The sequence below is a fragment of the Mizuhopecten yessoensis genome, unplaced genomic scaffold (genome assembly GCF_002113885.1).
Source record: "Mizuhopecten yessoensis strain PY_sf001 unplaced genomic scaffold, ASM211388v2 scaffold716361, whole genome shotgun sequence".
In the NCBI taxonomy this organism is placed as follows: domain Eukaryota; kingdom Metazoa; phylum Mollusca; class Bivalvia; order Pectinida; family Pectinidae; genus Mizuhopecten; species Mizuhopecten yessoensis.
Genome location: NW_018480078.1, coordinates 877610 through 889521, shown reverse-complemented (window position 1 = coordinate 889521; position 11912 = coordinate 877610). Strand labels below are relative to the sequence as shown.

Here is an 11912-nt window from a genome sequence, read left to right as displayed (position 1 = left end):
TCACTTCATGGGCACGCAATTACCGATAATATTGATTTTGTAAGACTTTCAGTCGCTGGATACTTATGCCCCCACCCCCTGTCCCCCACCCCAGCAAGGTTCAGGAATCAAGAAAATTTATTTAATGTCTGAAGCAAATATAAAACATCAGCGATGTATAGCGATTGTAATAGTTTTATGACAAACGTACAGTGTATGCACAAAAAACAAGTAACAATAACAGACATGCTTAATGGTATACATAAAAGCACAATAAAAAATTTAAACAGAAAACTAAACCCGGGACCCTCCAAAATGTGGATGGATGCTCTCTACAATTGAGCTAGCTGCACTGGTCACTGACAATCGACCCAGTCCAGTTCTGCTACATATACATTCCTCCCTCCTTTTACTAAGTATTCGTCCCAAAGACAACAGTATTTGCAACCCAGGTTCGGGAATGACAAGCATTCACCCAGAACTTGAAATGAGGGTTGCTCACAGGCACAAAATGTAATACTGTAGTTAGCAGTATACAGTAGAGGGTAATTGTGGCCATGGGTGATATTTTTGTTGAATGGCTAACCCCTGTATAATGATATGTAAAAAAAAAAAATTAAAAAAAACTGTACTAAAATTGGTGTAAGCATGATGAGTTTGATCTAGCTGGGACCCTCCAAACTATAGTCGAACGTTTAACCAGTTGATGATCTAGCTAGCTACACATTAAAACACTGGGCATACTAAGCAGAAGTGAAGACAAAAACAAAAAAGTGGAAATACAACAAAATATAGAGAATACACACAGAAATAAAACTTATATAACAAATTAGTTTTTATAGAACTAGAGTAACAACATCCTTAATTTGTAACAGTCCACCTATCACAGGATTGTCTCCAGTTTTATGTGTTCACCCCGAGGGTTTGATTAATTAACATATTTCTGTTGAGAAATATAGCTTGTAGAAACAACACAATGATTAAATGATGTCACATGGAGAATGTAATATTACAATACAGTTTTGACATGAAAGATTGTGCAAATCAAATAATTATACTGATTATATTGTTTTTGAACACTTTACCGTTATGATGGGAGCAAAAGAATCAACCCCTGTAGTAGGGATATGCAAGAAAAATATCAACTCAACAGGACTTGAAGCAAGCCGTTGTGTTAGATAATCAAGAATATCACCATTTAAATGTTTATATGCCTATCAATGACAGAACTTGATGATATGAGCATGGAATAAGAAATTTTATTACATGGCGAATGCCAATATAATATTTGATTTCTAACAATAATACAGCTGAGGTTTAGGCCTGCATGCCATACCAGGTTCAATATTTCATTCTGTGATTATACAAGATTTTTTATTCCCCAAGAACCATATCTCCTTTTTAACTGAAACTCATTGAATACTAATTATATAAGTTATCCACTGATCAGAAAAATGTCTTACAAACATAGCAGCATTTTTTATGGTATGGTAATGTCACATGACCTCATTAGTCCACTCTGATGATTTATTTAAATCCATAATTCTTCTTTCAAATAAACTTTAAATTAACAGCCAGTTCAAACAGCAACAACTGTTGTCATTCAACCTGGATCTTACAACCTAAGACTTGGTAGAGGTTCCGATGGACTGCCTATCACAATTCCACATTGTATTGCACGTAAGAAAAAGGACCCTAGCAAACCACTTCAGTCGACTCCGTGGATTCTTCGTCCTGAATGTCAGGTATTCATTGTTGTATGCCTTTTCAATCATTCATCTAGTGCTTATGTTTGTACACTACAAATGATTAATTACCTACCTGTATTTAAAGTGTTCATAGAATATATGTCACAGGTGAATCATTTAATGTACTTATACAAAATGTGTTACTGTCCTCACATAGCTTTCTGATGACGAGAGAATTTTTTATCATACCTCGAGGCCGGGTATTAATATATTAGTACTACTGTCCTAGATGTGAACACTTCGACATGCTGACGGAAGCAAGGCAATCTTAAATTGGCTTCTTCAACCAGGAGAAAATCTCTTGTTTTGTATTTTCAGAATAAATTTCAAATGATTTTATTAACAAATTGAATACTTCCTGCAAACAATTTACTGTTTTTGACTATCAGACCTCAAAGTGTTTATGATGACAATAGATTACAGCAAGTCAGCAAATGTTTTAACTTTTAAATAACAGTAAGTGATGAAGTTATTACATGCCAAAACTTACACTGGTTACATAATGTTATGACCTGTGTTTTTAATGGTCATCACCTGCATTATGGTTCTGACACCTAATATAGGTCTACATGTAATTTTTACTTTGGATAGTAAATTTCTTCTGATTATATTTCAAATCACTTTGCAATATTCTGATAAGCACTAGACGTAACCTACATTGTATTTTGGCTCATTGACATAAAAGGAAACTATAACTGTTAAATGATTTATGTAGAACTTCAGTCAGATATGATATATTTGATATGCTATTTATCTACTATAATACATTCCGGTACATCAATGTTGACAGCAACCAGAAAGCAAATACCAGCAAAGACAGGGGCTGAAGCAGGCAGAGGAAGCTCTAGCCTACAAGCCAACATCTACTGGGGAGTATAGACAGCCGACATCACACAAACTGGTAGGTCCTAACACAGGTCAGGCCAAATGAAAAAAAAAATCTTGTGTTTCCGCTTCCCCTACCTACCCTAGATTTTAGTGTCTACCCTAAAAAAGTATTGGCATTTGGTGATCAGCATTGTTTAAGTAAGAAAACCTGCTCTATATAAGCATAGTAAAAAAAAAAAAATCAAAAACAAATTTGCCTACCTACCTACATTTACCCTATTTTTTCTGAGGATGACGGCGGAAACACAAATGAAAAGTCTATTTAAATATGTTCCTTTATTACGGAAAATACAAACCAGTGAAATATATGTTAAATTAGTGACTTATTTTCTGTTTTCCAGCTATATTCCCACAACAATAATGTCCGAGGACAGTTGACCGAGGTCATTTGTCCACACAGGTGGACTACCATTGACCAGAGTTTGCCTTTTGTAATAGGAGAAGAGGTAAATGTGTTCATATTTGTTACATGGTACTGTAGTTAGAAGAATCACTTTAATATGATCAGCAAATTGTCATACTTGGAAAAAACCCATTGGTCAGTTCTTAATTTAATTGGTCAATGTTTGATGACTGACACCTATCAGAATCACTATTTTGAAAAATTGAGTGAAGTGACTTGACTTACTCAAATTTTCAAAATAGTTTAAATTTCGTTTTTAATTTCAGAAAAAGCTTTTAGAAATATCTTGAATTTCAGTTTTTATTTTTGAAAATATTGTGGATTTTTTGAATATTTCTTTCTTTCTGAAGAATGACTTTGAGCTGTATTTGATTCCACTTCATTAAGTGCCATGTTCACTAGTACTGTAAAATTACTTATATCCCCAAACTTTAATTGAACATATTATTTTCGTGAAAATTTCTAAGATAGGATAGCTATAGTTATCCATAATATAGAGGATTTAACATATATAAGCACTTTCAAATTGGCATGAATGGCCTTAACTTATGACTGCTGCTAAAATAAGTTTGTTTACAGTAACTTTCTTTTAAAACAGTGACTAAATATTCAAGCATTCTGGACCAATCAATTTCTACAGCACCTCATGAAGTTACTATTACTATTAAATACTATCAAATGAAATAAGTTTTACTGTGAAAAGACATTATATCAATATATATACATGTATTGATCAGTGATTGATAAGCGGCCATGTTTTTGTGTGTCTTATTGACCATTTTAATTTTTTTCTAATACCGCATAATAAATTTTATTCATTTCAATAGTTTAATGAAATTAATCAAAGTTAACTGAATTAACTACTATTTTACATCAACTTGACATCCTGTATTTGAAATCTCATAACTTTATATGAAAAACAAAATGTGCCAAAAATGTGTTGATTATTTACCAGGAAATTTATCTTTAACATTTTAAATTTCCTTTCAGGCCTTATATATGAACCCAGCAGACAATTATCATCTTCATTGGCCGATGCGAGGCGGACATTTAAATATTCACAATGGACCAGGGGGAACACTGACAGCCGTCATGGCTGACATTGAGACCATATGGGGTCAGGCCATCCAAACTCTGCTGGATATTCCTCTCAAAGATCTCAAGGTTTTCATTTATGATATGTTTATGGAAGAAAACATGTTTGTTATAAATATAATAATAGTTTATCTAATAAAGTCATATTTATATGTTCCCTGATATGAAATTATCTGTAAGATGAACTTCAAACTCTTTTGACAATGTCGGGCTATAATTACAAAATGAGCTAAGGTTTGGATGACTTTGAAATCATTATAATAAACTGTATACTGGCATTGACAATAGACTGACATCCAACAGGTGTATTGGTTATCTAGTTTGTCTGCAGGAACCGATTATATTTCTTATAAACTTAAATCTTAATTATGTAAAACATAAAATTTGTTGTGTTAAAGTTTCTGTGTCCTAGAGAAGCAACAAATATTTTGCAAACTTACTGCCATAGTTTGTCTCTGCCAAATAGTTTGAAATGAGAATGAAAGTTTCTTACAATACGGTAAAAGATCTATAATCAGTATGTGTTGATTTACAGCTATATAAAGCCCTCCTCCTGATACCAGATGTGTACATCCACCATCATGTAAAACATATGATGGACATTCTGTTGGAGAAACTGGGCTTCGGGGCAGCTGTCGTACATCAGGTTTGTTACCGTAATACTTCAAGTAAATCTTAGTACAATAGTTTGGAACACTTATTCTACAGGCTTAAATATTCAAACCAATTTGAAAGTGACTCGAAAACTGATAACAGCATGTTTCTTTATTATTTCTCTAAAAAGGAATAAAAACATTTCAAGAATAAATTCATTTTCCTAATTTGTGTTTAAATATTTTTACCCTGTAATATTCTGCATGAGGGAACAAGGAATCGTTTTCAATTAAAAAGTATAATTTTTTACACCTTTATTTTGAAATATATATTTAGTGTTACTGAAGTTTTTTACTAAAAACTCTGGAGTTTGTTTTCTTGTATAAGATATACAGATGGAATTTTTAGACTACTGTATTCATCCTGCAATAATATAAGCTGCGGAGGCTAGAACATAATGTCTGACTAAAAGTAAGGGAGATGGGCTTATTACAGGACAATGTATTATCATTTGTTGGCATTGGGTGGTCGGGTGGTGCAGTGAATAGCTCACTAGCCTTTCACCAAGGCGGCCAGGGTTGGATTCCCCGATCAGATGGGAAAAGGTATGGGGTCACCTGCCCGACCAAGTGGGTTTTCTCTGGGTACTCTGGTTTCCTCCCACACTAAGACCCCTAGCGTGCTAACACCCGGGCCAACAAGAGTGATTAATATAAGTGGAAATAACTTGTTTTATAATTGGCGTAAAATAAATGAAGTTTACATTTTACATTTGTTGGCATTTCTTCTGTACTGTAATAGATACATGTATGAGTGGGCTTATTACCAGGTATGGGCTTATAGTCGGATATATAAAGTAAGTAGAAATCCATCTTTCCTTTATGCTGTGTTTGTACAGGAATCTGTGTGTGCCACTTTTGGTGCAGGGGTGGGCAGTGCCTGTGTGGTAGATGTTGGCGACCAGAAAACAAGCGTGTGTTGTGTGGAGGATGGAATATCTCACAAAAATACCAGGTAATAATGGACTTAAGGATCCTCGTACCATTTTCAAAAACTGTAACTAAGCATTGGAAACTCTTTTTTCCTGCATGGCTATAGTTTTGATAGACTATTTCTGAAAAGGAAAGCCTGCATTGCGGGACTTCTCTGAGAAATAATAAAGATGAAATGAAAAACGTATAAATAACAACAGTGGTCTGATTGTAAAAGATTCAGCCAGGCTATATAAACCCTGACTCGAGCCCTGGACCTCATATTGAGCTATCTGGTCAACGTACTGGCTCAGTCGTGCTACAGTTGTATCCAAATGTAAGTTAAAGGGAGATTACTCTATATAGAAAAAAAAACACAGTGCAGTTAAGGGATCCTAAGTACAATGTAAGTCTTGTTTAGATGTAGATATGTACAGTTTTAGCATTTTCTGTTAAAAAATCTATATTTGTTTGTAGCACAAATGTAGATGTGACAATAAAGTGTCTACAACATGTATGTAGGATGATATAAAACATGACACTCAGGCAGACGGTTGTAATATAATATAAAATATTACGGTTGTAATAAATATAGACAAAATGACTTGAAAACCTAGGGAAGCATTATGGATCTTCACAGCATCAAAGAAAGATAACTGTTTTATCCAGTTTAAAGTGTATTATACATGTACTTAAACATCCAACTTCACAAGTTTTATGATAATAAGTGTGTTTACCTGTACATACACAAGAACCTATGGTTTGCTTTTTGAGAAGACATTCTTCAACCTTCTTTTCATACTAACCAACCTGATAAAAACGTTTAGAAACATTCTTAAATCTGTTGTTTACATTTTGATGCCATTTAAAGAGAATCACAATATCATTTGAAAATGTTCTTTTGACAGAATAACAATGGAATATGGAGGAAGTGACATCACCAGGTGTTTCCATTGGTTACTTGGGAAGTCTGGGTTCAGCCCACGTGAACTTGACCCCAGAAATACAATAGATGGACTACTGCTGCAGGAATATAAAGAATCATACTGCCACCTAGACCAAGTAGGTTTCATAGAAAGAATTTATAACTTTTTTGCAAAAGTGTTTCTTCCGAAGCATTTCTGCATTAAATACAATTTGCCGACACCCTTAATTAACAGGTGAGCAATGCAGGCCCCTTGTTTTAATTACTCCTAACAGTTTATTGATTTTGGATGAGAAGGATATGATTTTATATTTATATAAACTTAAAAACAACATAATATTGATACTGGAAACCTATACTGTTGACTATTTTACTGGTAAGTACTTGTTGAAGTGTTATCTCCCTTCGATAATAGTGAACTGCGGTGGGTTTAAAGTTTGAAATTCCAAAGTAAATCCTCATCTTCTAAAACAATTCAACAAATTGCTTTACAACTAGAAACATTTCAGTATGTACTGAGGCTATGTAGAAAGTCTTTTGAAATCTTAAAGATTTTGGGGATAGAGATTAGTCACTTTCCCTTGTATCAATTTTTTTTTTACAGGACAACTTTGGAGTGAAGGACAGATCAATACTTATACGGAAACCAGAACAAAACATTATTAAATATGCTATGAAGTTTGGTGATGAGACAATTCTGGCTCCCATGAGTTTGTTTTTCCCAGACATGCTCGGTCTACAAGGGTCTGATCTCATACATGTCCAGAGTCGCTCCGATGGTGACCCGGCGGACCCTCATGACGAGTTCTTTCTCCGCCAGACCACTTCCAGGGAGGTAACTTATATTTATTGATTCCGTTTAGAAAATGTTCCGAATAATTTCAAAGTTTTAAATAGAAGCAGCTGTATTAACAATATTTTCTTAAAATAGTTTGTTTCCATCATTTTGAAGATTATATGTTTCTAGATAATTAACAATAATTTTGTCTTCAAGACTGTCATATACCTTATTGAGGTTTTCTTTTCTTTTCCGGAATATATTAACTTTATGAAAAAAAAGCTATATTTTATTTTACATGTCAAAACGTCACCAAATCCAGAAAAATATTATACACATGTGTATCTTTTTCATTATGACAATTTCGCAGCAAGATATGTTTGTACTTTATATTTATAATTTACAAAGTTTCTTCATTCATTATAATGTTAAGGTTTCGTTATATGGTATAAATGCTGTCTATTTTTATTCTTTGACAATTATTGTCATTATTAAATTATATAAAATGTTTAAAAATCAGGCAAAATTAGCAAAGAAAAAAGACAACACAGAGATGAGCCGAGACAACTCTGAGGCCAACCTAGGACAGCTGGACGACACACAGGTCCAGCAACAGATGGACGAGGACTCCAACGATGCTCCCGACAATCTCCAAGTGACAGGTGGAGACGGCAACAAGGGGACACGGCGACTGGACATCGAGGAGGAGCAGGAAATGGAATCTGAGCCAGTGTTACAACTGATGGGGGTCGACCAGGCCATTCTTCAGAGTATAGACAGATGTGGTGAGGACAAGTTTGGAATTAATTATTTGTTTTATGAGTTATGGGCAATGACCTGTGACCAAATGCAATCACTGTCTGGTGCTCAAAGTTATCTATGTAGGTTTGACGAGAGTTGTTTCCCTTCCTTTGTGAATTTATGAAAAGCGTATCGATATAGGGTCATGAAATAGTAAAAGACTCAAATTTAATGTCAATAATATCAATGCAGTCTGTATTCTATTGGAAACTAGAGTAAATTGGGTGAACCCTCCACAGTAATAATATGTATTACTCTACTGTAAGTACATATTAATATCATAACATTTTGATATGGGACTCAAAAATTGTACATTTACCTCAAATTATCACTTCAGTTGAAAGTTTTCATGATCCTAAGCCTCATCAGAATGTCAAAAGGTCATTTAGACATCTGTGTTTTAATAAGATTGTAATAAGAATCAATATTCACCAAAAACCAAACTTTCCGTTATTTTGCATAAATATCAAAAAATTTCATTTTCTGTCCATTATACAAAGAATTATTATCATCATCAGTATAAATAGAAAGTTACCTTCTGTTAACATAAACAAGACTATAGGAATGTACTGTGGTATATCAAGTTAACAATAGGGGCCAATATATGGAAAACTAATGTCTGCGAAACAGTACTAATCAATTCATAACATTAACCAGAGACATATATATTACAGAGATTTATAATAACAGAGATTTGTAATATATATGTCTTTGCATTAACAAAGATTTTCATGAATTAATGGTTTAATGTTTAAGTCCCTTTGGAACTAAGTTTTGTCTGTATGTTTACTACACCCCCAAACTTTGAGTTGGGCGTGGTAGGTAAGTAGAAATCACCATGTCGTGCTTGTAGGCACAACTTCTCCTAAACAGTTGGTTGGATATTTCTGTAACCTGACACAGTGAAAGTACAACATACATGGATGTGCATGGGGGGTGTTATAATTTTGTGATCTTGCTCAGTTTCTCTACTTTTTCATTACACAGGGAGTGACGAGGTGAAGAAGAAGATGTATAGCTGTATCATTGTGGTGGGAGGTGGGATGATGTTTGAGGAGGCCCAGCAGTGGCTGCAGTACCGGGTCTGGGTAGGCATGCCTCCCCAGTACAGACTTATGCTAGAAACCATGGACGTACTCACACGACAGAAGGTAAATATATCATACCACCAAACTCAATCTTAATCTACCTATATATAAAGAACGAAAATGTCCTTGCATGACAAGTATATTTAAAATCAGGTTTACATTTTAAGGGATTTCAGCCACACACCAGAGTTAATCCATCTTATTTCAGCTATATATAATACTTTGAATGTCCTCACAAGAATTATATTATACAAAATGTACCATAAAAATGTAATCATCTCCAAGCTATATATAGACCCATCATTGTCCTTTTATAGTCACACAAGTGATCATAATAATGTACCATAAATATTGACATATTAGCACAACAAAAGGTCATTAGTCAGACCTGCTCAAAAGACTGTCTCTAATAAGAGATTACCTGTATTAAAAATCTAGACCACCTTTATAAAATCCCTATTGAACTTTTTTTGTGTTAATTGAAGCTGTATGGATAGGCTACCTGTAATAATACACCACTGTATGTACTTTTAAAGGTTGTCTCTGAATATAACTTTATATCATTATTCCTTAAATATACCCGGCATGTGGACATCATTGACATTCTTACATGACAAACAGTAAATAAATCATATGATTGAATTTGAATCATCATCTTAAAGTATCAGGCTTTTGCTACAAATCTGTCTCTGCTGTAGGACATGGACCCAACCCTCACCTGTTGGAAGGGAGCGTCTGTACTAGCCTGTCTGGACACCACACAGGAACTCTGGATCAAACAGCACGAGTGGCGTCAGTTCAACGTCCGCATGTTACGGGAAAGAGCCCCTTTCATGTGGTGATGATCACAGGTTCTATATTCGAGGGTGGAAATAAAACTTGGAAAATCTGTGTGGCAGATAGCATTGCAGAAATCACCATCAGTTGTTCACGTGTTCATTCAACAAAACCTTAGATCATATTGATCCAAGTTAAGCGTCAAGTGAATATTTCTTGATCTGCATTGAATAATGCAAGAAATGAATAGATGTAGAAACATGATGATTAAACAGGATTCCTGTTCAGTGCTGCTTTTACACAAAGCTAGAGTAAGCAGTATGGTACTCATGTGCTAGTGAAACTCACATGATGGTTAAGAGAGAAGATAGCCTTCTGAAAGTCATTGTTAGAGATCAGACTTACAGTATGGAAGAAAACTTTAACACATAAATCTTAATCAAAGTGACACTATCTGCATCTGATGGAGTAATGGAAAATCACAGAAAATGACCGAAATATCTTGACTGCATTCACTAATTTTGTGAATCTGTTAGAAATGTTGATTAGTGGATAATAAGGTGTGCTAGTTCTCTTTGGGATCCTTTTAGTATCTCCTTTTAAAATGTTACATGTATCAATGAGGCAGAAATAGAAATTTTGTAAAAGAAGATAGTCAGTTATTCTTAACTATTATGCACAGAGGAAATTAGTCAATTATTCTGAACTATTATGCACAAAGGAAACTGAAGAATGTAACCAGCCAAATCTCCACACACAATAACCTCTGGCATGACAAAGAGAGACTTTCCCTTCATGTTCGAAGTAGTATGACAGATAATGTATATAGTATGGCAGAGTGTGACTTATGATACATGAACAAAGTGTGAAATGTGCTATGATAGGAAATATTTGAATGAAAGTATGTGTAACAGATCAGAATAAAAGTACATGATTGTGCTATGAATGAAATAAAACAACAATTGTTTTAACATTGGAAAAGTTGTATGTCATTTTTTGTTTCTTTAATCAAGTTTACCAAAAAAATAATTTTATTTCTATATACTGTATAAGTGAAGCAATATTAAAATTGTTTTATTTGGATATAAAATAAAGAAGACTTCCCACTTCAATGCTTAAGTCGGCAATAACAGATATGCTTGTTTTTTTTGCTTAGTCTAGTAGTTAAATAGGTAATTATGAAGTCCTTGCATAGAAAAATGAGAGGGGGAAGTTGAAAAGAGCACAATATGGTAATTTATTTGAATGATTATAGAAAATCTGGTTCTTTAACAAATTTCAAAATATTTAGAGTGATTACAGCTATATGCATTCTACTGGATAATATAATATATGTATATGTAACCCACATTGTAAAAAGTAGGTCACTGCTGTACAGTTCAAAATGACCAAAATCAGGCCAAGGTACTCTACTCCTCTCATTATTATATTACATTTTTAGGTCACCTGAGCTTTAGCTCAAGTGACCTATTGCTATCCGTTTTCGTCCGTCGTCCGTTAACATTTTACAATTCAAACTTAAAGTCAAGTTCTGCTAGGCCGATTGAACTAAAACTTTGTAGGAATGATTGACTCATGGTCCTGACGAAGTGTTGTTATTTTTCGGGTAGATCAGAAATCCAATATGGCCCCCACGCCTGCCATTTTGGAAAACTATTTCAAACTGAAAGTAAAGATCTACTTGGCCTATTGAACTGAAACATTGTAGGAATGATCGAATCATGGTCCTGACAAAGTGTTTTTATTTTTCGGGTCGATCAGAAATCCAATATGCCCGCCACGGCCGCCATTTTGAAAACCTATTACAAACTTAAAGTCAAGTTCTGCTAGGCCGATTGAACTGAAACTTTGTAGGAATGATCGAA

At 34.2% G+C, this 11912-nt stretch overlaps 1 protein-coding gene across 1 annotated transcript in view; it reads left to right on the top strand.

Moving 5' to 3' along the window:
• Nucleotides 1-11049, top strand: part of LOC110443901 (actin-related protein 8-like) — an 11480-nt gene extending 431 nt beyond the window's left edge. Inside the window, exons 2-12 of the mRNA XM_021488358.1 lie at nt 1554-1724; nt 2518-2628; nt 2957-3061; nt 4009-4182; nt 4649-4759; nt 5606-5721; nt 6587-6740; nt 7208-7438; nt 7902-8166; nt 9170-9333; nt 9969-11049. Coding sequence (XP_021344033.1) covers nt 1554-1724; nt 2518-2628; nt 2957-3061; nt 4009-4182; nt 4649-4759; nt 5606-5721; nt 6587-6740; nt 7208-7438; nt 7902-8166; nt 9170-9333; nt 9969-10112 — 1746 coding nt within the window. The 3' untranslated portion in view covers nt 10113-11049. The remainder of the gene's footprint in view (nt 1-1553; nt 1725-2517; nt 2629-2956; nt 3062-4008; nt 4183-4648; nt 4760-5605; nt 5722-6586; nt 6741-7207; nt 7439-7901; nt 8167-9169; nt 9334-9968) is intronic.
• Nucleotides 11050-11912: the final 863 nt, after the last annotated feature.